The sequence below is a fragment of the Bufo bufo genome, chromosome 10, assembly GCF_905171765.1.
Source record: "Bufo bufo chromosome 10, aBufBuf1.1, whole genome shotgun sequence".
In the NCBI taxonomy this organism is placed as follows: domain Eukaryota; kingdom Metazoa; phylum Chordata; class Amphibia; order Anura; family Bufonidae; genus Bufo; species Bufo bufo.
The window spans coordinates 129,029,360-129,055,354 of record NC_053398.1 but is presented as its reverse complement, the minus strand read 5'-3'; the positions used below and the strand labels follow the sequence as shown (position 1 = coordinate 129,055,354).

Below are 25,995 nucleotides of genomic sequence, written 5' to 3'. Positions count from 1 at the left end.
ACTCATTCTTTAGAAAACCCCATGGAGCAGAGGATTCTGGGCACTAACATTTAGCTTGGAAATCCTCATCAAAAGACATTATGTATGGAAAACACATTAAATCCATCCATTTACGTCCATGAATTTCCATTTTCATTGTGACACAGATTAATATGTAATAGTCTAGAAGGATAATATAGCGGCTCTATCCTGCTGATATGTACACCAAGAAATAATGAAATTGTATGTCCCCCAGGTATATGCAACAGCGACGTGACATCTTATAAACTAGTGTGTGGAATAACTCTGGCTGCTCGATAACGTCATAATACTGTCACTCGCATAGGAGGTTTATAGAGGAAAGGTCACCCTCTAGCTAGGCCAAACCTTTTCTATTACTGGTAAAGCCAGCAAACTCCTATCTGAGCACAAGACAATTTCCTTCTCCATTTTCCCATCATTTGCATTGTCTGTACATGTCTCCTTCTCATCCTGGGGTTGGACTGGGAACTTAAAGTGACCCCGGAAAAAAATAAAATAAAAGTGGCCCATGTTGTAGGCAGGTCCAAAGTGACAGAAGACAGGGCCAGCATAAGTAGACAGCAATACCGTAGTGCAGCACAAAATACCACCCCAACAGAACCAACCACTAAGGTCCAGCAAAAAATGCTGCTGCCCCAGATGCAGTATTCAGCAGTATTGCAGTCCTTAGGACGGCAATGCAGTTGAATGAAGGAGGGAACTTTCTGATGCATGAGTACCTGATGCACCTAGCATTAATTAATGCTGAGAGCATCAGATTGTTATGTGTGAGTGAGGTGGGCTTGGGTGGCTCCCTGGGCATTGGCCCACCAGGAAATTTCCCTGTAGAGTCTATGGTCAGTCCACCCCCTGTTCTCAGATTCACCTTTGCTCGATTGTCTGTGAAGAAAGATGGATGCCATAGATGTAGGAGGGTGGAGAGAACCTGAGATGAACTTCCTCATCTTGCTAACCCCCATGACACCTAGGGGGTTTGTCTCTGAGGGAGTACATGTCTTCATACAACCCCTTCAAACATTAGAAAAATTCATGTAAATGGATATCGTTAAATGAACTAATATAAAGTCTTTACAACCATGGAGCAACCCAATCCTAAGAATCGGCATGAAGTTCTGACATCTGTCCTCAAGACTGTGACAACTTTCATCTTTTCATAGTAGCATTGATACAATGTAACTCAGGTTGCATTCTTCTAGACTTGACCCTCAGGCATCATTCCATATTTCTACTAGTTCATTGGGAACTTGGATCCTTCTAGGTCATTCGGTGACCACCTACAGTCTTGAGATATTAATAGATAATCTTTTTACGGAAGTTATATATTGATGACCTATACTCAGAATAAGTCATCAATATCTGATTGGTACAAAGTTTGACGAGGCTGAAGCAGCTCTCCTAGGGCTGTGACGTCATGTTCATCAGTCACATGGCCTCTGAGCATCAAAGTACCATTCAAGGGAATGAGATTGAGCTGCATTTCCAAGCACAGTCGCTATGCAATGTATGGCACTGTGCTTGGTATTGCGTGAAGAGGCAGCAGTGCTTGGATGAATGCTGTGTCCCTTCAATCGGCCAGAAAATGGACCCCCACAATCACATACTAAAAGGGTTTTCTGGGTGTCTAATATTGATGACCTATTACCAGGATAGGTCAGCAATATTTGATTGGTGAGGGTCCAACTCCCGGCACCCCGCCGATCAGCTGTTTGAAGATGTTGGTGAGCGGCGAGCGCTGTGACCTCCTTGCAGCCTTCCATGCACAGCGCATTGGATATCCCACTAGATAGTGTCTGTGTTTGGTATTGCAGCTCGGCCCTATTCACATAGGGCATGTGACTGCTGAACGTGACACCACTGGCCTAGGAAGAGGCTGCAGCACTCACTGAAGCACCGTAACCTCTTCACACAGCTGAACGGCCGTTGTGCCGGGTGTCACCGACAACCTATGAGATATTGATACCATTTCCTGAGGATAGATCATCAATATCAAACACCCAGAAAATCCCTTTAATGAAATCAACAGCCCAAGTAATGTCTTCACTTTCTCCTTTCTGCAGGTCCTTTGGGTGGAGGACAGGACTTCAGAGGAGAAAGGTGAGCATCTGTCAATGGGATGAACATGGCTGACTGATATGTGTTGAGGTTTCTTGATGGTTAAGGCACAGAAGGCACATTTAAGTTAGTCTTGCTTATAACTATGGTCACTTAGCTGACTGCTGGGCCTGTGGCCTTACAGCCATTACAGGGTCCAGTCTTCACTCATGGTGCCGTAGAACCAGGTCTCTTACGATGTATTGTCCTTTAGGGCAGTCACACCTTTGATAGTCAATTAATCTCTAGCTTTTTTTTTTGCTTCCTGACATAAATAGTAATCATTATTCATTGTTTGCAATGTTCAGCCTTGGAAAACTCCTGTTCTTCATGATTTACAATATCTGAAAAATACATTTACACCTCCCGTGAGGCTCTACTGGCTTATACATCCGGTGGTGCTGGTCTATGTTTCCCGATATCCTCAGCCAGATCGCAGACCTAGGACCGTTGATTATTTGTATTATTATATATAGCTCCCATGGTGTTTAACCACACAGCAGACCTACTGGCATTGATCTATATCTCCTAGGATGCTCCGCCAGCCTTGACCCTTGCTGGTATCAGGTTTTTCATGCAGAGTTGACCACATTAACAGCTGACTGGGAATCCCGAGATAAACGGCAGAGCCTTGCCCAATCCTGCTCTAATGTATATCACCAGCAATTGGAAATTGTCAAAGGGCAGAAATTCATCCCAGGAACCATGCATCAAGGGGAATGTCTTGTCTAGGTTGTCATATACTTATATATATTTATATGAGCTTTACTTTGAACCCGGGAGCATAATACCCGTTAACCATTGGCGACCAGCATGGAGATGATTTGCAGAAGACTAGCATGTCTCCTGAGGAGTCTTAGTCACTAAAATATTGGATAAAGCATGTCTGGAGCTGATGAGGGACTTCCTATGGTGACTATAGTCAGGGGAAGGTTAAGGACAGTGTCACCTCATGTCAGGGCATCAACCCTTCATAGGTATTAGGGACACTCTCAGCACCTAGGCGGGATCATAACAGGGACAGTGGACGTGTCCACCAACTCGTTGACGGGTGTGGATCGCCTATGTTCCTCCTGCCTCTTGCATAGCACTAGTAATATAATCAGACCATTTCATGACACCTATTTCCGGCATGGTTTTTTAATGTCAGGGCCACTTTGTGCTGGTAAGGAAGAGATGACTCTGTGGCATTTATTTGTGTGTGGCATTTCACTCGAAATAGATGGCGGTATTTTTATATTTAGTTGTTGTCTTTGTTCACATGGGTCTCATATACAAATTTTCACCATGGGCATTTAAAAGTTACTGTATGTATTAAAGGGGCCGCGCCACCTCCTGCTGAAAAGATGCCATTTACACTTATTAAAAGCTATGCCTGATTACAAAGACATTTGTCTATGATGGCTAAGGATGGCGCCCCCTGGCGTTACTTATTACTTATTTCTGTCCATCTGCACGACTCTGTTCTGGTGGCCGAGCATGCTCAATCCTGTATGCTGTCCTCTATCAAGGCAGCAGAATTCCCCCCTCGCATGCGCTGGAAGGTCTATGAAAACAGGCGTGGGGAGCTTCTGCACATCCGGGCTTTCACAGCACTTGGTCAAGGTGAATGGATCTCATTTTAGCAGGCACCAAAATGGGGTCCCATGGATGGACAGACAAAATGGGCAGCACGTGTAACACCAGGGGGCACCATCCTTAGCATCGTAGGTGAATATCTTTGTAATGAGGCATTGCTTTTAATGGGTGTTAATGACAAAATTGCTTACTTTCATCTTTTCAGCATGGTAGTGGTGGCGCAGCTCCATTAATATTCATCTTTTTTATTGGATTCCAGGTTTGTGGGAATTTGTAGAAATAATCAGTCGGCACTCTGGAAGAAGGTGATGATGCTCGCATCCTGGGTTGAAGGCCCATACATCCAAGTAGAAGAAGTGGATCAGCACTCGGCCTTTCATGCTAATAAATTTTCACTTTACTGCCATAAACAGAATACAGGCAAATGTGACGCGTTTCGGCTAAACAGCCTTTTTCAAACAAGCATGTCACATTATACAACATGGTACATATATATAGCAAAAAGAGGCAAAATCAAGATGGAGTCCTAGTGTAATGACACTCTCCTGTGTGGCGTGTACCCCACCAATGCTTGTTTGAAAAAGGCTGTTTAGCTGAAACGCGTCACATTTGCCTGTATTCTGTTTATGGCAATAAAGTGAAGATTTATTAGCAATAGCATCAAAGGCCGAGTGCTGATCCATTTCTTCTACTAGGATTGTGGGAATACATAGGCTCCATGCAGTCGCTAGGTGAATTTATATAGTTTACATACAGGCTGTGAAGACCTTCTGGGGCTACTTTTTAAGATTGCATTTTACTCATTTGAGGCAAAAAATAATAATTTTTTAATTGGTCTTTTTATGGCTATGGATATTTCACCTATGGGACCATACCTATCTCTAGAATAGAGTCCGCAAAGTGAAAGACAGCGGACCCCTCAGCTATTTCCGTCAGCCCCATAGAAGTGAATGGACTGGTGGCCGCGCTTCCCTTTAATTTCTATGGACTTCCCATTAAATTTCTATGGGACTTTTAGGCACTCCCATAGAACTGAATGGAGGGTGGCCGTCTATGTGCGGTCCGCTCTGCTTTACTTTGCGGGCTCCACTCTAAAGATAGGTGCGGGTCCCAGCTATCGATATGCCATCAATGTAGGAGATGGGCCAACCCCTTTAAGCCATATTCTTATCAGTTTGATAAGAATTTAACTATAATGAGTGTTTATGAGTGGTCAGGAGATCAGAGATAAGGGCTTTATATACATCCAGCCCCCAGAACAGCAACATGACGGAATCAGTGCAAAATGGAAAGTGACAGGCTGCCGATAGACTGAAACTTAGTCACGTAGGGCAAAAAACGCCAAAAATGTTTAATAAAGATCCATTGAATTTTTTATTTTTAGCCCAAAATGAGTAACATGCAATAAAATGCCTCTGAAGGTGTTCATAGCCTTTATGTAAACTATAGTATATATTAATTAACTTAACGATTGCATGGGAACCTATGTATTCTCACAATACATGGATAAATTAAAAAAAGATAAATATTAAAGGAGAAGTGCCACCACTGCATTTCCAATTAAAGGGGTTATCCAACCCCTGAAATGCCCCCCCATATGCCCGGGCCCCTCACACACAATGTACTTTGCTTCTGGTCCCCACATGGCTGCTGCTGCTTCTCCCCTTGTGCGCATGAAAACATCCGGTGTCAGAGGGAGAAGGGCAGCCAATGGCAGGCAGGGACGGGGACGAACCTCCCTAGTGTCACCCGCGGTGCTAGGGAGGGTCTTCCCCGTCACCACCTGCCATTAGCTGACCCCCACCCGACGCCGGATGTTTTCATCAGTGCAACAGGGAGATGCAGCGGCGGCCGTGCAGGGACCGGGAGCTACGCGGGTGTCGGGGAGCCAGGTAAGTACATTGTTTGTTATGGGCCCGGGCATATGGGGGGGGTGCGGGCACATTTCAGGGATCGGATAACCCCTTTAATCATGCAGTGTGTATAATACCAGTTTCATTATCACTCATTGTAGAAATAATTGTGACACTGTTGACCAGAGGAACCCTTGGGAACAGCTTAGTGTAGAGCATTCTATGTAGCAGAGCTGAGCCGGCTGCTACTGCTTTTGTATAGAGATCAGCGCCGAGCTCTGCTGTTACGGATAGCTCAGGAGTTAATTAAGCTGTTCTTATAGGAACAACATAACCAACTAAACATAATTACACCCGGTCATATTATAAGAGGTTCCAGCCGGCAACAAACTTAAGGTTAAAGGGAAAAAATTAATTAAACCAAGTCATAGGGGCCTTCAAGAAGTGAGTAACATGCAGTAAGATCCAATAATTATATGACTCCGGAGTCAGTTTTAATAATCTTTCATGGCTTAATTGCTGTATTGGAGGCTGATTTGGCATGAGCTAGGAATAGGTTATTGCAGTGATTCGTGTCCTGTGCGCTGCTGTCAGTAGAGACCGGTTTTATTAGTAATTTGTAGTCAGAACTATACAGCCGATATGAAGATATGGCTTCAAGGGAATGTGTCCTCAGAAAATGTTCTGTTGTTTAAAGGGGGTTTCCAGGATTTTGATACTCAGGATAGGTGATTACAAGAAGTGACACACAGCCTTAGGCCCCTTTCACACGGGCGAGTCTTCCACACGTGTGCAATGCGTGAGGTGAACGCATTGCGCCCGCACTGAATCCGGACCCATTCACTTTAATGGGGCTGTTCAGATGAGCGGTAATTTTCACGTATCACTTGTGCGTTGCGTGAAAATCGCAGCATGTTCTATATTCTGCGTTTTTCACGCAACGCAGGCCCCATAGAAATGAATGGGGCTGCGTGAAAATCGCAAGCATCCGCAAGTAAGTGCGGATGCGGTGCGATTTTCACGCAGGGTTGCTAGGAGATGATAGGGATGAGCAACCCCGGACCCCATTAAAATTATAACATGGTTATAAGGGAAAATAATAGCATTCTTAATACAGAATACTTACTAAAATGTCGATTGAGGGGTTAAAAATAAATAAATAATTAACTCACTTTATGCACTTGATCGCGCAGCCGGCATCGTCTTCTTTCTTCTTCTTTCAGGACCTGCAAAAGGACCTTTGATGACGTAATCAGCACGTGGTGAGCGTGATGACGTCAGCGCAGGTCCTGCTGAATGAAGATAGAAGGATCTTATATCTTTATTCAGCAGTTTAGGTCATCAAAGGTCCTTTTGCAGGTCCTGAAAGAAGAAGAAAGAAGACGATGATCGGCTGCGCGATCAAGTGGATAAGCCGAGTTAATCTTTAATTTTTTTTTAACCCCTAAATCAACATTTTAGTAAACATTCTGTATTAAGAATGCTATTATTTTCCCTTATAACCATGTTATAAGGGAAAATAATAAAATCTACAGAACACCTAACCCAAACCCGAACTTCAGTGAAGAAGTCCGGGTTCGGGTCTGGGTACCACATTCAGTTTTTTATCACGCCCGTGCAAAACGCATTGCACCCGCGCGATAAAAACTTAACAATGCAACACAATCGCAGTCAAAACTGACTGAAATTGCGTGCGCACTCGCGTGGGTTTCCCGCAATGCACACACGACGCATCCAGAGCAAATCCGGGACGCCCATGTGAAAGAGGCCTTATAGTCTCAGGGGCACACAGTTTGGCAGTTATAGCCCGAGTTGGGCACACAGCTTGGCAGTTATAGTCTTAGTTGGGCACACAGCTTGGCAGTTATAGTCTTAGTTCGGCACACAGCTTGGCAGTTATAGTCTTAGTTGGGCACACAGCTTGGCAGTTATAGTCTTAGTTGGGCACACAGCTTGGTGGTTACTAGAAATAGCACACGCCTTAGCAGTTATTGTCTCAGTTGGGCACACAGCTTGGTGGTTACAAGAAATGGCACACAGCTTAGCAGTTAGTCTGGTGGTTACAAGAATTGGCGCACAGCCTGGTGGTTACAGTCTCAGTTGAGTGCACAGCTTGGTAGTTACAAAAAGTGACACACAGCTTTGCAGTTATAGTCTCAGGGGTACACAACATGGTGATTACAAGTAATGGTACACAGCTTGGTGGTTATAGTCTCAGATGGGTGCAAAGCTTGTTGGTTACAAGAAATAGCACGTAGCTTAGCAGTTATAGTCTCAGTTGGACACACAGTATGGTGGTTACAAGAAATGGAACACAGCTTGGCAGTTATTGTCTCAGTTTTCGCACTGGCTACTAAGCCTTATAATAGACTGAAGTTCCCTGTTCTGTAGAGATCACTTCTCAGCAGTCATCTCATTATCACGGCAGGCAGGATTACAATGACACATAACACCTAAATATAGATAAGAGTAAGACAACCATTCACAATAGAGAATGTTTACAGCTTAACGGCCCATGGTAGCTGCTGTTTAGCATGTCCCTGAGTTTTATTAACAGCAGCTCAGGCAAGATGGTCAACCCCAAAATCATGTAAAGAGAAAATAATTTTTTTTTAGGGTCCACGTGTCTCCATATCTGTGCCTGGTCTAAATTGCCTTCATAGATACAGCTACAACAAACAACTGTGTAGAAAATCGCCTAATGGTTCAGATCAGAGGGAGGAATCTTTATAGGAATAACAACATCAATAGCGAGAAGTGGATCATATTGCCCTCGCTTGCTTATTTCAGGGATAGCTCTGAAGACAATTCTAAGGTTTCTTACAAATTACAGCCCTGTCTTCTAATGGTCGTGGTCACAGGAGCCGTTTTAGCTTCTTTTTTTTTTTGTCCTGAAAGTGCTAAAACAAATTGCCGAGGAGTGTGAGACATAATTCATAAAACCTCCGTAGCTTCACATTAATTTGCTCTACTAAGCATATTTGACCTAAATTTATCACATGAGATAAATTTTTAAGTCATGCTAAATTTTCACATCTTGACTTAAGCAAAGTGCATTTGAATGTATTCCTGACTAGGTTACAGATAGGCAGGCTTATTTCACTTTAAATCATTCATGAGAATTAATGTGGGGGGATTAAAGACTTAAAGAGGTTGGACATCATAGTGGGGGAACCCCTCGAAGAATCTGAAGGGAGAGACACCTTGTAGGAGTGGCTCCCATTTTAGCAGACTTCTATTGCATGGATGGACATTCATCTGAATCCCTACATTTCCCTTCAAGCAGATACTACAAGGGGAATTCGCTGTTTCTTAGAGCAGCCACATCTTGAAAGGGGGTTGTCTCTGAGGGGGACAATTCCATAAGAGAGTCAGTTTTTATCGTGTGGCCCTTAGACCTCACATGGTGTCCAATTCAAGGATGGCACAGCTGGAGGAAGAGGAAAAAAGAGACAATGCAGCAGCACTCTGCAAATCAGACAAAGTACAACAATGCTTACAAAAATGATGGTGCTAATACTACGCTTATTTATAAAAGCGAGATGCTTGGACAATGCATTTTGTACAAAACCATCTAAGCCCGTCTGTCGAACGTCAAGGCGATCGCTGTTAGACGGGTCCTAACACTAAATACTACCTGTTATGCGCCATAATGGCCGCCATAAAATTCAGGGAGTGTTGGACCCACATGCATGTTGGATCCACTCTGCCTTTTTCAATTTTTTTTGCCAAAATGGCCTCCATTACATAGGCTGATTTTAATTACTTTCAGTATAAAGCTGTAGCCTGCTCTCACTACATTCATTGGAAGCTGTCTAGCACCAGGAAGGGTATAGAGTGGGCTCAGCATGCATGTTGGTACCTGCATCCCTTGTAATGGAGGCCATTTTGGCACAAAAAATGGAGTGGATCCAACATGCATGTGGGTCCAACACTCCCTGAATTTTATGGCGGTCATTATGGCGCATAACAGGTAGTATTTAGTGTTAGGACCCGTCTAACAGAGATCGCCTTGACGTTCGACAGACGGGCTTAGATGGTTTTGTACAAAATGCATTGTCCAAGCATCTCGCTTTTATAAATAAGCGTAGTATTAGCACCATAATTTTTGTAAGCATTGTTGTACTTTGTCTGATTTGCAGAGTGCTGCTGCATTGTCTCTTTTTTCCTCTAGGTCTTTGCCATGGCAGAGTGCACCTGCGCACTGGGAGGTGCTGACTAACCCCCTTTTTTTTTTACAGCTGGCGGAAGCCACAGAGCAGTTAGAAATTTACTCTGGCAGGGGCACAAAGCATGATGGTTATAAACAGTGGCACTTAGCTTGGAAGTTACAATATCATTTGGGCACAATTGTTTACATGAAATGGCACACAGTTTGGTGGTTACAGTCTCAGTTGGGCACACAGCTTGGTGGTTACAGTCTCAGTTGGGCACACAGCTTGGTGGTTACAGTCTCAGTTGGGCACACAGCTTGGTGGTTACAAGAAATGGCACAGAGCTTAGCAGTTATTGCCTCAGTTGGGCACACAGCTTGGTGGTTACAGGAGATAGCATACAGCTTGGCGGTTATAGTCTGAGTTGGGCACACAGCTTGGTGGTTACAAGAAATTGTACACAGCTTGGTGGTTACAATCTCAGTTGGGTACGGAGCTTGGTGGTTAAAAGAAGTGACACACAGCTGTGTGGTTTTAGTCTCAAGGGCACACAGTATGGTGGTTACGATCTCAGGGGCACAAAGCTTGGTGGTTACAATCTCAGTTAGTTACACAGCTTGGTGGTTACAATAAATAGTACACAGCTTGGTGGTTGTAGTCTCAGATGAGTGCGCAGCTTGTTGGTTACAAGAAGTGACACACAGCTTGGTGGTTATAGTCTGAGTTGGGCACACAGCTTGGTGGTTACAAGAAATAGTACACAGCTTGGTGGTTACAATCTCAGTTGGGTACACAGCTTGGTGGTTACAAGAAGTGACACACAGCTTGGTGGTTATAGTCTCAAATGGGTGCACAGCTTGGTTACAAGAAGTGTCACACAGCTTAGCAGTTACAGTCTCAGTTGGACACACAGTATGGTGGTTACAGGAGAAGGCACACGGATTGGCGGTTATAGTCTCAGTTGGTCACACAGCTTGGTGGTTATAGTTTGCATAGAGAAACTCACAGGACCAAATTGGGCTATTCTCTGTCTTGGTCTTTGATACTTAAAGGCAGGGCTTACTCAACTTCCACTTGCCCTCAGTAGAGGAACACACTAATAGTGGTCGAAAACTACTGACAGAACACACAATTCAAGAGCACTATGTGGGATCCTTTTACAACCTATTTAAAGAAGAGCTCATTTGTTGTACCAAAACACCTCACCAGATATTACCCTATAATAACCTATTTTGAAGATATGGTCATTATTAGCTGCACATTACCTTTGAGTGGAGGGGCGTTGAATATTTGTTGAGCTCCACAGTAGCCACTATACCTGCTACCTTGGTCCATGATATCAGTGCAGACCATGGTAGGAAACAGCGAGGTTCTGCATTCCTCTATGCTTTTAGATTGGGGTACTATAACCTGTGGCTTTGGGGTATCCTCACAATAACTGTTGATTAGGGTTTTGCTTTCTCCTGATATTAAAATTTGGGGGGTATCAGAACATTCTGGGCTTGTTCACTTCATCCAATGTTAACGTCAAGTCTTGCCATTTCTTCATGATGGACGGGATCAGACATGGCAACAAATTACAAGTCTTTGAATTCCCCCGTTACTTATTCAAGCGGAAAGTTTGTGGGTTCGGAACCAGAACTGTCATTGTGGATCATTAAATATCTGAACAGTGGCTCCTCATTATTTTAGTCTTCTATTGCTTGAACTGATGCATCTATATAAGAAACCTACCGTCGATCTTCATTATTAACCATGGTCTTGGGAAAAGACCAAAGCATCTGATGAATCATTTTCCAGATGCCGATGGTATTTATATGTAGCAGGTGATTGGACGTTAAGATGAATAGGTTTGATACAGCATTCCCAGCATGCAAATTTCCTGGGGCTATAATAAGTGAGTGAACGGAGAGATATATTATGTATACTGTATATATCAGTAAATCTTTCATCTCACTTGTAATTTATATGCGGCAACCTGCTTACTTCAGCATCACGTCGTTAAATGGCAATGAACTGAAACCTTGGCCTTCTGCGAGACAGGTTAACCTAGAAACCACTGAGCGGCCTGGAATGAGAAGAATTGTCTACTACCAGAGCATGAAATGGAACAAAATAAGAGTGATATGCTTTTAGTGACGGGTGTTTCTTTAGATTTAGAGGTCTCATGGATATTACTTCACCCGTAAGCTCTATGACTTATAATATATACAGTAAAGAGCTGATGGAACTCAATATCATAAGTCATGGTCAATTGCATATTAGAGAGGACCTGTCCCCTCTCCTGACAGCTACTTGCATTCCTCGTGTAATAATTCTGGAGCATTTATTCTTATCATTCTATGTTGTGTAGTTCTTCTATTACTCCTACTAGAAGTTATAAATAAATGACCAGCTGTTTGCAATGAAGGTTCAAATGGGTTGTACTAGTTGGGGTGTGTCCCTGCACAGTCTGACACTATCCAATCAGTACTGCCAGTTGCAGACTATGCAGAGACACATACCCAACTGGTAACTCCCTGCTGGACCTTCATTGCAAACTGCTAGTAATTCATTTATAACTTTTAGCAGGAATAATAAAGGAATAGCACAGCATAGAGTCATACAGAGTATTACATGGGGTAGGAGGGGGTGCAAGTAGTTACTAAAACATGTCCGGGTAGGGGACGGCTCCTCCTTAAGCTATGTCAGCTCATCTGGCCAAAGTATTTCTGGGCTCATTTATTAAGACGTCTTAGACGCCGGTCTTAATAACCCTGCGCTGGCTCTTCATGCGCCTAAGTTATGTAGAGGCGCCGGCCTGTACATAACAGGTGCATCCACCGCCGGCCTAAATCTACGCCAGCTCCCCTGCTGGCATAGATTTAGTTCATTTTCTACACCTAAAACAGGCGTAGAAAATGATAAATGAGATGGGCCTGCCAGCCCGCCCCATTCCACACCACGTCACATTTTTTAGAACGTACGTGTATGTGGCGTCGATGGGGAAGAAGTCGTAGATTCAGCCGCAAATCCCCTTTGCGACTGAATCTGTGAAAGATATATGCCAAAAATGGCGTGTATCTATTCCTAAATGACCCCTTACATGTCTAATATTTAGGTCAACATTGGTAAATTTGGGACATTTAAGCCCCAACCCGGGAGAAGTCAAATCCGAAGGGACTGCCCACTTCTGTTCGGGCTTACATAAGCCCCACTCATTTTGAACCCAGGACAGCCCAAATTCTTATTTTGGCATGACACAGACCTCAGTAATATGTTATGTTTCATAGTGGTGTTATGTTGCATCTAATTACTAATTTGGTAGGCAGGCGCCGCTTATCTGTGTTTCGCACCTGCCAGTTTTTCCCATGTTAGTATGATGGCTCCGTTGTTACAGCACTTTGGTCCTAAGTTTGAATCCGACCCAGGATAACATCTGTATGGAGTTTGTATGTTCTCCCTGTGTTTGCGGGGTTTCCTCCGCGTTCTCCGGTTTCCTCCACGCTCCAAAGACATACTATAGGGAACATAGATTGTGAGCCCCATTGGGGACAGCGCCTGCTGATAACGGCTGTAAAGCGCTGCGGAATACATCAGCGCTATATAAGTTATTAAAATTATAATAAATGGAACAACCCTGCGCTAGTTTGAGCATCAGATCTGGCATCAGGCATATTACCCAGTGGTGTCCAGTTATTAACAAGCTGACACGTTGAAGGGAAGTCATTACAGGGGCTCATTAAGTAAATGGTAATTGATGTCTCCTCCGAGAACTGAAGAGAAACAAACCAGGAACACAGCAATTACATGCTGCTTAGTTAGTAGCTTGACTTCAGCGGAGCTGCGGATTAAGGGGGACATGAAAAGAACAGTCAGGGGGCTCACTAATACAATATATTGGGCTGTGTCAGGGGTCTGTCATCCAATGATGAGCACACACATTAAAAAATAATGCCATTTCCTAACACTGTAGAGCAGGGAACTCCACACGGGTGCTACTAATCAATACATTTCATATAACAGTCATGATACTATCTGTACTGACTGTTCCGCTAATAGTAGTGGCGGACCCTTTACAGGGGTTGTCCGAGTGTTTAATACTGATGACTAGTGATGATCGAGCATGCTCGGCCGAATACCGCGTGTGCCCGAGCGCCATGCTCAAGTCTCCTCCCCGCACGTTTGTTGGCTGTTACGCAGCCAATAAACATGTCGGTAAGTACTGCCCTCACTGTAATGCCGTAGCCATGTTGGTTACTGGCATTACAGTGATTGGCTGGCCGGAACGCGTCATCGGGTGCTATAAAGCACCCGATGACACGTGGTTCGGCTCAGTCTTAGTCAGGGACTATCTGTGCTGTAGAAGGGACAGATAGTGTAGGGAATTGAATTAAATTTTTTGGTTACGCAGGGTTGGTGTTAGAGACCCAAAAGTCCTTTTAAGTACTATTGTTGTATCTGGCAGCAATATATATTTTTAGCGCAACCTGCTCTAAATAGCTTGCAATTGTTTGGCCGCTGCAGACAGTGACATTATCTGCGCTACATCTCCTGTGTAATGTGTGCACAGCCTAAAAATATCTGTGACATCCAGTGTTCTTTTTCCGTAGACGCTGCGGACAGTGACATTATGTCACCGCCAGCTCTCTGAGAAGCTCTGGCAGACGTTGTTCTGTACCTTTTGCATGATGTTCTTTGTTTTGGTTTCACTTTGTCATCTCTTTTCCTTCTCCCAGCTGTCATCTATTTACACTGATTGCCTCCCTTTATATTCCCTCCCATACTGCCTCACTTTGCGGTTTATACTACTTCCTGGATTGTGTTCACTGCTAGATGCTGCAACTGGTGGTTCCTCAGATAAGTATTTTCCTTTATTTGTGTTTCCGTGCTGGCATGATTCTAGGTGACCCTGACTCCCTCCGTATTAAGTGCAGGGAGCCGGTGGTCGTGTCCCCTCACTATTATAGGGTTTTCAGGTGTCACACAGTCTAGGTACGAGGGCATGCAATTATCTATCATAAAGATCTTTGCATGGGCAGAGCAGTCAGGGAGAGCTCTAGGGGTTTTATAGGGCTCACCCATATGTTCCTTAGTTTGGTATCAAGTCAGTCGGATGTTTATTTATAAGTTCCAGTTTTCTGCAACACCATCCGTGACACATTACCTGCGCTACATCTCCTGTATAACGTGTGCACATCCTAAAAATATCTGTGACATTCAGTGTACTTTTTACATAGATGATGTCCGCTGTGGACAGTTACATTACCTGCGCTACATCTCCTGTATAACGTTTGCACATCCTAAATAGCAGTGATATTCAGTTTAATTTATTTGCACATACACTTACAAAACCTGCGCTACTGTACATGTGACATACTTGCAAGCATATATACCATTTAATATGCAGAAGGCGAGCAGTAAGGGACGGGGAAGTGGCCGTGCTGCTGATGGTGCACGCAGAGGCCGTGGCTGCCAGAGCACAAGAAACACACTAATCCACGATACCTAGCTTCATGTCACAGTTTGCAGGGCGGCGCAGGACACCACTCTCGAAGTCAGACCAGTGCGACCAGGTGGTCGGTTGAATTGCAGCAGATAATGCTTCCAGTCGGTTAAGCACCACCCTGTCTTCCACAAAATCCAGTCTCAGTAGTCAAGAGTCTGGTCAACACAATCCTCACCCTGATCCTCCTTCCTCCCACCATGGAGAGTCTTGCCAAACAAGTGATCCTACACTCGGATATTCCGAGGCGCTCTTTTTATCGCCATTCCTTGATTTGGGCCTCTCGCCAAGCCCGCTTGAAGATGGACATGAGGAGATCATGTGCACCAATGCGCAAACTCTTGAGCATCCACAGTCACAAGAAGATGACGGTGGGGAATGGCAATTAGTGTTTCATGAGGTGGATGATGATGATGAGACACAGTTGCCAATAAGTCAACGGCAATTAGTATCTCAAGAGGTTGATGATGAGGATGAGACACAGTTGTCAATAAGTGAGGTTGTTGTTAGGTCAACAAGTCAGGAGGATGACCAGAGTGAGGAAGTGGAGGACGAGGTGGTGGACGATGAAATCACTGACCCAACCTGGGAAGGTGGCAAGCCGAGCAACGACAGCAGTACAGAGGGGGAGGGATCCGCAGCACCGCAACAGGCTGGAAGAGGCAGTGGGGTGGCAAAAGGGAGAAGGCAGGCCACACCAAACAGGCCCGCAACTGTTCCCCGGAGCACCCCCTTGCGGCAATCTCCCTTGCCAAAGGGTAGGTGTTCCGCAGTCTGGTGCTTTTTTGAGGAAAGTGCGGACGATAAAAGAATTGTCATTTGAAACCTGTGCCGTACCAAAATGAGCAGGAGCGTGAACACTAGCAACCTCACCACCACTAGCATGATCCGCCACATGGCATCAAAGCTAATAGGTGGGCCAAATGCCTGGGTCCTCAATCAGTGTCTGCGGGTCACACCACTGCCTCCTCTTCCCCTGTGTTACATGCTGGCCAATCCCCTGTCCAAGACGCAGGCCCAAATGCCTCCCGCCCTGCACCTGGACCTTCGCAAGCACCATCAGCTAGCACAGTCCCAGCGCAGCATACAGATGTCCTTACTCCAGGCCTTAGAACGTAAGCGCAAATACCCAGCAACCCACACACAGGCCATAGCACTAAATGCGCATCTTTCCAAATTGCTGGCCCTGGAAATGTTGCCATTTAGGCTTGTGGACACTGAGGCTTTCCGCAGACTGATGGCGGCGGCTGTCCCTCGTTACTTAGTTCCCAGCCGCCACTATTTATCCCGGTGTGCCGTCCCCGCCTTACACCGGCATGTGTCCCGTTAACATCACCCGTGTCCTGACCAACGCAGTAATTGGGAAGGTCCACTTAATGACTGACACATCGACGAGTGCCTTTGGCCAGGGACGCTACATTTCCCCGACGGCACACTGGGTGAACGTTCTGGAGGCCGGAAGCGAGTCATACCCTGGGATGGCATGAGTCGTACCCTGGGATGGCACAGGTGCTACCGACGCCAAGGATTGCGGGTCCTACTTCCATCAGGATTTCCGCCACCACCTACATTAGTGGCTGCAACCCCCCCTTCTCCCCCTCTACCTCCTCCTCCACTTCCACCTCTGAATTCTTATCTTGCAGCACCAGTCAGCCATCAGTCAGTAGCTGGAAGCAGTGTAGCACTGCAGTGGGGAAGCGGCAACAGGCCGTGCTAAAACTAATAAGATTAGGTGACAAACAGCACATCGTCGCAGAGCTGTGGCAGGTATAAGGGAACAGATTGAGCTGTGGCTCTCGCCATTCAACCTAGAACCAGGCATGGTTGTGTCTGATAATGGCCGTAACTTGGTGGTGGCTTTGGAGCTCGGCAAGCTCCCACACATACCATGCCTAGCCCACGTGTTCAACTTAGTGGTTCAGTGGTTTCTCAAAACCTACCCCAATTTGCCTGAGCTACTGGTGAAGTGTGCCCATTTCCGAAAGTCATCTATAGCTGCTGCCGGTCTGGCAACGCTGCAGCAGCGCTTGCAATTGCCAGATCATCGACTGTTGTGCGACGTGAGCTCACGCTGGAACTCAACGTTCCACATGTTGGCCAGGCTTTGTCAGGAGCAGAGGGCAGTAGTGGAATACCAGCTGCAACATGGTCGTCGCCTTTCCAGTCAGCTTCCGGTCTTCACAAGCGACGAGTGGGCATGGATGTCTGTGAGGTTTTACGCAACTTTGAGGAATCAACACAAATGGTAAGCGGCGATGCCACTATTATTAGCGCAACCATCCCAATTCTGTGTCTACTGAAACGCTCGCTGCTCCCAATGAAGGAGGACTCTTTGCATGTGGAAGAGGTGGAAATTGGGGAAGACAGTACGTTCGTCTTCTCAGCGCTAATTGGATGATGATGAGGAGGAGAAGCAGGAGATGGTTGCCTCCGCTACAGAGGGTAGTACCCACAGCAGGTTTATTCCATCTGTTCAGCATGGATGGGCCAAAGAGGAGGAAGAGGATGAGAAGATTGAGAATCATTTTTCTGATGAGGACAGCGAAGTCTTGTCTGTTGGGACTCTGGCACACATGGCTGACTTTGTTATGCTGCCTTTCCCGTGACCCTCGCGTTATACGCATTTTGGCCAACACCGATTACTGGTTGTTCACCCTTCTCGACTCCTGCTACAAAGAGAACTTCTCATCTCTCATTCTTGTGGTGGAGAGGACTAGCAAAATGGTGCAATACCAGAAGGTCCTTGTGGAAAAATTGCTCCAAAAATTTCCAGCTGACAACGCTGGCGGCAGAGTAGGTAGTTCCTTGGGCAACCGAGGAGGTAAGACGAGGGGAACACACTGCAGTTCCAACAGAGGCAGGGCAACACTCTCAAAGGCCTGGGACAGTTCATGACACCCTGCCAGCACCCTCACCCTGATGCGCGGCCTAGTGTGACAAGGAGAGAAAGGTTTTGGAAGATGGTGAAAGGAGTACATAGCAGGTCGTGTCAGCGTCCTCACTGATCCCTCTGTGCCTTACAACTATTTGGTGTCCAAGCTGGACACGCAGCACGAACTGGCGCTCTATGCCTTGGAGGTGCTGGCCTGCCCTGCCGCCAGCTTTTTGTCACACTGGGTATTTAGTGCTGCTGGTGGCATAATACCTGATAAGCGCATCCGACTGTCAACTGAAAATGCTGACCGGTTGACTCTTATCAAAATGAACAAGGCCTGGATTGCCCCTGACTTCTCTACTCCACCAGAGGGAAGCGGCTGAACATAAAAGCACTTTAAATGTGGCTTTTATGGTGTATTGCACGCATGCTCAACCTGCGGCCCTCCAGCTGTTGCAAAACTACAACTCCCAGCATGCCCGAACATCTAAGTTTGCTGTCTAAAGTGAAGACAAATAAGTCACAGGGGCCTGATGAGATACACCCAAAATTATTAAAAGAGCTTAGTGGTGAGCTGGCAAAACCGTTAACAGATTTATTTAACCAATCATTAGTAACAGGAGTCGTCCCGGAAGATTGGAAATTGGCAAATGTCGTGCCCATTCACAAGAAAGGTAGTAGGGAGGAATCGAGCAACTATAGACCAGTGAGTCTGACATCAATAGTAGGTAAATTATTGGAAACCCTATTAAAGGATAGGATTGTGGAACATCTAAAATCCCATGGATTGCAAGATGAAAAACAACATGGGTTTACTTCAGGGAGATCATGTCAAACAAATCTTATAGATTTTTTTGACTGGGTGACTAAAATAATAGACGGTGGAGGTGCAGTAGACATCGCATATCTAGATTTTAGTAAGGCTTTTGACACTGTCCCACATAGAAGACTTATCAATAAACTGCAGTCATTGAGCATGGACTCCCATATTGTTGAGTGGATTAGGCAGTGGCTGAGTGACAGACAGCAGAGGGTTGTAGTCAATGGAGAACATTCAAAACAAGGTCATGTTACCAGTGGGGTTCCACAGGGATCTGTACTGGGACCAATTTTGTTTAATATCTTCATAAGTGATATTGCAAAAGGCCTCGATGGTAAGGTTTGTCTTTTTGCTGATGACACAAAGATATGTAACAGGGTTGATGTTCCTGGAGGGAAACGCCAATTAGAAAAGGATTTAGGAAAACTAGAAGAATGGTCAGAACTCTGGCAACTGAAATTTAATGTGGATAAGTGCAAGATAATGCACCTGGGGCGTAAAAACCCAAGGGCAGAATATAGAATATTTGACACAGTCCTGACCTCAGTATCTGAGGAAAGGGATTTAGGAGTAATTATTTCAGAAGACTTAAAGGTGGGAAGACAATGTAATAGGGCAGCACGAAATGCCAGCAGAATGCTTGGATGTATAGGGAGAGGTATAAGCAGTAGAAAGAGTGAAGTGCTTATGCCGCTGTACAGAACACTGGTGAGACCTCACTTGGAGTATTGTGCGCAGTACTGGAGGCCATATCTCCAGAAGGATATAGATACTCTAGAGAGAGTTCAGAGAAGAGCTACTAAACTGGTACATGGATTGCAGGATAAAACTTACCAGGAAAGGTTAAAGGACCTTAATATGTATAGCTTGGAAGAAAGAAGAGACAGAGGGGATATGATAGAAACTTTTAAATACATAAAGGGAATTAACTCGGTAAAGGAGGAGAGCATATTTAAAAGAAGAAAAACTACCACAAGAGGACACAGTTTTAAATTAGAGGGGCATAGGTTTAAAAGTAATATAAGGAAGTATTACTTTACTGAGAGAGTAGTGGATGCATGGAATAGCCTTCCTGCAGAAGTGGCAGCTGCAAATACAGGGAAGGAGTTTAAGCATGCATGGGATAGGCATAAGGCTATCCTTCATATAAGATAGGGCCAGGGACTATTAATAGGATTCAGATATATTGGGCAGACTAGATGGGCCAAATGGTTCTTATCTGCCGACACATTCTATGTTTCTATGTTTCTATCCTACAGCTATCAGTCTACAGCAGGGCATTGTGGGAGTTGTAGTTTTACAACAGCTGGAGGGCCGCAGGTTGAGCATTCCTGGTGTATTGAATGCACTGTACTCCCATGCACCCCTTCCACCACAAAAAAGTGGATATCGTACAATCTTCCTTTTCTCGTCCTCCTCCTCCATCATATCAACATGCTTATTAGGCTGCCATCACTCCTAACGTTTTAGAGGGTCAGCTCAGCAGCAGGCCCTCAACCATAACTGTTTCGATGGTCAGCTCAGCAGCAGGCCCTTAACCATCATTTTTTCGATGGTCAACTCAGCAGCAGGCCCTCGCCCATAATTTTTTCCATGGTCAGATCAGCAGCAGGCCCTTGTCCCTAATGTTTTAGACAGTCAGCTCACCAGCAGACCCTCAACCATAATTTTTTCTATGGTCAGCTCAGTAGCAGGCCCTCAACCATAATTTTTTTTCATGGTCAGCTCAGCAGCAGGCCCTCAACCATAATTTTTTCCATGGACAGATCAGCAGCAGGCCCTCAACCATAATTTTTTTCCATGGTCAGATCGGCTCAGCAGCAGGCCCTTAACCATAATGTTTTAGAGAGTCAGCTTACCTGCAGACCCTCACCCCTAATGTTTTAGATGGTCAGCTCAGCAGCAGGCCTTCACTGCTAATATTTTAGATGGTCAGCTCAGCAGAAGACCATCACGCTTAATGTTTTAGATGGTCATATCAGCAGCAGGCCCTCGCCCCTAATGTTTTAGAGGGTCTCCAGCAGGCCCTTGCTCCTAATGTTTTAGAGAGTCACCAGCAGGCCAGCAATCATAATTTTTCAAGGGTGTCTATGATGCCCTTCTTTATGTGTAATAAAGGATGTATTGGAGTGCCGTTCCTTGTAATTTTTGGCAGCCCTTTCACTTAGTGCATAGGCTTTATGAGTGTAGGAGTCCCACTACCTGAATAATTGTACCACAATGTGAATGAGGCCCTCCTTTATGTGATATACAGGTTGTATCGGAGTGCCTCTTCCTTGTTATTTTTGGCAGCACTTGCGCTTTATATACAAGTAAATATACAGGAAAGAATGTTTCCTAACAATTTATCCTCTAAAATTGATTTTATCTTCGGTTTTGTGCGTATTATTGTCAGTCTGTAAAAGTGGCGTACTACTCGGACAACATTGTTCCCAGCAGCGACCTGGGAGTCCAAGATGCATCCAGACATCCTCCCCATGCTGTTCCTGAACCATTTCAGTGGTGTTTCCATCAATTTCTGACCTTTTTATGTGAACCAGGCACCCTCCTCTCTTCAGAGCCGGGGGTGCCTGGTTTAATGCTCGGGTTCTCCCATTGACTTCCATTGTGCTCAGGTGCTCGGTAGAGGCCATAGTGCTCACTAAAGCTTTGCAGCCTCTCCAAACACCTGATCATCAGGGGCAACGGGTGTCAGACCTCCACCGATCAGATACTCATGACCTATCCTGAGGATAGCCTATAGGTCATCAGCATTAAACACTTGGAAAACCACTTTAAACCGCTATCCCATTTGCACTGACTAAACTAGTGTTTGGAGTCTAAGAGATTACCTGGATTTTACCCTTTGACCCCTACACTGGGATCTGGTCTTCACTACAGGGAAGTAGTCTCGGATTGGTGGTAATAAAAGTAATGGAACCATAGTCAGAATCAAGACAGCAGTCAGCAAATGTCTGCAGCTCCCTTACCTTTTGTATTGGGGTGCAGAAGAGTAACCTGAAGATCCTAATGCAATATGATTAACACCCTCCCATACCACATGCCATTTTTAATACTGTTATCTTCTTCTGTGGCAGTATGACTTTGGGGACCCATCAGGCACTAGGATCTGAGTCTGACTGCTACCTCTGCACCCCTATAGCCACACTTGTATTGGGGTCACACTCCATGCTCCTTTACAGACTAGGTGGTGTGAGTAAATACGGAGAAGCGCTTGACTAGTAAAAACCACCACTATTTCTACCCCATGAGCTTCATAGGCAAAAGATGGCCACTGTAAGTACTTCCATCCGAGAGGTTTAGGGCTTTGGTTCTTAAAGGGACTCTGTCACCACTTTCTAACCCCCCCTTTTAAAAGTATTGTTATCTCCATGGCGCCCCTGTGATTACAAAGGTGTTGTTAGAAGATAAATTCGCCGTCTCCTTTTGATAAAAAGAGCTTTTATCTAACCTGTCAATCTTCTTGATAAGGTGCCCAGGGCGTTTCTGAAGGTCTGAAGCTGCCGCCCGCCGCCGCCGCTGTTGGTGCCCAGCTCCTCCCCTGATGCTTTCAGCGCCGCCTGAATATAATGAAATACGCCTCCGGCTCTCGCTCAGTGCCCCCTCCTTTTAAAAGATCCCGCGCGTGCGCACAGGCCTGTGCCTGATGCGCCCGTGCGGACATTTACAATCAGCCTCATTGAGCGAAGTGCGCGCATGCGCACTTCGCTCAATGAGGCTGATTGTAAATGTCCGCACGGGCGCATCAGGCACAGGCCTGTGCGCACGCGCGGGATCTTTGAAAAGGAGGAGGGGGCACTGAGCGAGAGCCGGAGGCGTATTTCATTATATTCAGGCGGCGCTGAAAGCATCAGGGGAGGAGCTGGGCACCAACAGCGGCGGCGGCGGGCGGCAGCTTGAGACCAACAGAAACGCCCTGGGCACCTTATCAAGAAGATTGACAGGTTAGATAAAAGCTCTTTTTATCAAAAGGAGACGGCGAATTTATCTTCTAACAACACCTTTGTAATCACAGGGGCGCCATGGAGATAACAATACTTTTAAAAGGGGGGGTTAGAAAGTGGTGACAGAGTCCCTTTAAGTTCTGGTTTATCTGGATCACACAATTGGGGTGACTCATAAAAACAACAAGTTCGTCCATAATGACCGCTTCAAGTTAAAGGGGTGTTCCCATCTGGGACATTGACGGCATATCGCTAGGATATGTCATAAATGTGTTGTGGGTCCCATTATCTCCAGAATGGGGTCCCAAAGTGAACAGAGAGCAAACTGCGCATGCACATCCGTCCAGCGCTATGGAGGGGACATAGCACATGCGCTGTGTGTTCTCTGTTCACTTCCGGGCTCCATCTCTTTCTCCCTTGGTTGTGTTCATTATTTTTTGGTCCTAGCATGACGTCTCCTTGTTGTGTTCTCCTCTTTCTTTGACCCTGTCTTCAAGTATAAGTGTCTGAGCTCCTCCTGACAACCAGGATAGATTTTTAGCCATGCAGAGGAGATCAAGTGCTGGGGTGTGCGAGCCTCCGACAGTGAGCTTGTGATCAGATAGGAAGGGGCGGACAACTATTACCAGCTTTATTATATATATATATATATATTGTGCAACCATCTCTAAGCTGCTTCGGAAAGCAGAAAAACCTCAGCAATATAGACACATTTATTATTGATAAGTAATGATGGAGGAAAGCAAAGGTAATTCTTAATATCTCTATGGTGCTGCCGGAGTGTGGACTGTGCAGTATTGTGCACACGCGGTTCTCTCCAGGAAGAAAATCCTGACTTAATGATATGGCCTGGAGCACCTTGGTAGGAAATGCACTGATGGAGGAGGATGCAAGCTTCACTTTCCTATTATCAGCAATATACAAGACCAGGAGTGGAAGTTGCGGTGCACTTCCAGTAAAGGATATATAAGACATTGTAGACGGTGCAGGGTATTACCTTATCAAGGAAAATGTATGGACAAAATGTACTTGGATGGTGTTCAGTAAAAGAAATACAATGGATCTAGTGGTTGGTATGAAATAGACCGTGCCCCCTATGCCCTCTGCGGCTGGTGTCTTCACTGACTGCGGAGACAGTCAACGTCTTTTTAATAGCCATGTGATTGGAGTAAACATGTGGGTAGCTTGAGAACAGTCTCAGTAGGAGGACTGAAACGTCGCTATATGGGTGAACACATTTTTCACCAATTGGATGTGCTGCTGCCCCTTTTTCTTCTATTACATTTTGATGTTGGTGTACGTCTGGACTGCTGTCCCTCCGTTTACTTCATCATTAATGGTGCTGCCCCCGTTTCTTTAAGTGTTATTACCACCGGGGACATTGATGGCATATCACTCAGTGTCGTACATGTGCGGCCACCCTAGGTTCACTGCTGTGGGCTGGCCCCACCATTTCCGCCAGTCCCATAGTGGTGAATGGAGAAGTGGCCGTGCTTGCCTGGCGTGCTCTCCATTTATCACTATAGGACTTCCGGAAACAGCCAAGCTGGCTCATTCATAGTGATGAACGAAGAGGACCCGCGCATGCACGGTGTGCTCTCTTTCGCTTTGCGGGCCCCATTCTGGAGATAAGAGGGGGTCCCAGAGATTGGACCTGCGGCTATGTGACATTGATAGCATAACACCTTTAAATTGTATACATATTTATTGTCTAGAATCTAGATGATCCCTAATGAGGGAATTCTACGGAGCGCGGTTGTCATCATTAGTGTGCATCCTTTCTATTTATATGGAAATAAAGATAATTGAGCGCAGGACGTGATAAGGAAACGGACGACAATCAGATCTTAATTATAATACATGCATTTTCCATCTTCCACCTACTCCCTTCCTATAGCAGTGACATTTTTGCTCTTGCACAAATATAATGGTAATGAAAATCCACTTGGAAGCCAAGTACTGCGATGTTTTCCAGTTCACACGGTTCTCGCACTGAGTTGATATTATTCCACGATGAATCATCTGTTCTTACCAAAGCAACACGGTGACATCAATGAGCCCCTTCCAAGGACATCGAACATTTCGTGCAAAGTGTATCAGTGCCATGATGTGCTACATAAAGCTCACAATGTATTAAATATAAGACATACTGGTCAGTATAGGGGGGCATACATAGAGGAGGCTTCATGGTGAACACCAAAATAAGCCTTCCCCCTGTGGCTCCTGAACCTCATCTGCATCATCAGACAGGAGGGCATGCCGCTAGTTTGTCACCCTTCTTCCTACCCCTTGCAGTGAGATAAGCTTGTGCTGCTTGAGCATTGGTTAAACCATCAATGGAGGAAAGCAATGGTACCAGACCAGGCTAAATTGGGGGTATATACACTCTTATCTTGCACTGAACCATTGTCACACACACACTCCCTCCAAACGATACTGTTAGCTAATTATTCAGTAGTTAAATATGTATACATTGAGTAACTTTGTGTATATTATGTTACTTATCTTATACCAACGCTTAGTTGCAGAATGTATTATGCTCCAGAGCTGCATTCAAGGCTCTGCAGCTAACAATACACCAGAAAATCTTGTTAGACACATCCCTAACAGCTGAAGGGGAGCAGAGGACATTTCCCAGAATACAAACCAAGATAACGTAATGTATGTACATAGTGACTCCACCAGCAGAATTTGGGAGAGCAGCTCTGGAGTATAATACAGGATGTAACTGAAGATAAGTACAGGATAAGTAATGTATGTACACAGTGACTCCACCAGAAGAATAGTGAGTGCAGCTCTGGAGAATAATGCAAGGTGTAACTGAAGATTAGTACAGGATAAGTAATGTAATCTATATACACAGTGGGACTCCACCAGCAGAATAGTGAGTGTAGCTCTGGAGTATAATACAGGATGTACCTCAGGATCAGTACAGGATAAGTAATGTATATACACAGTGACTCCACCAGCAGAATAGTAAGTGCAGCTCTGGAGTATAATACAGGATGTACCTCAGGATCAGTACAGGATAAGTAATGTATATATACAGTGACTCCACCAGCAGAATAGTAAGTGCAGCTCTGGAGTATAATACAGGATGTAACTCAGGATCAGTACAGGATAAGTAATGTATAAATACAGTGACTCCACCAGCAGAATAGTAAGTGCAGCTCT

The 25,995-nt window shown here is 45.2% G+C and overlaps 1 protein-coding gene across 1 annotated transcript in view; it reads left to right on the top strand.

Moving 5' to 3' along the window:
- Nucleotides 1-25,995, top strand: part of LOC120981116 (serine/threonine-protein kinase Nek11-like) — a 196,525-nt gene that overhangs the window by 144,448 nt on the left and 26,082 nt on the right. Inside the window, exon 11 of the mRNA XM_040410614.1 lies at nucleotides 2,079-2,115. Coding sequence (XP_040266548.1) covers nucleotides 2,079-2,115 — 37 coding nt within the window. The remainder of the gene's footprint in view (nucleotides 1-2,078; nucleotides 2,116-25,995) is intronic.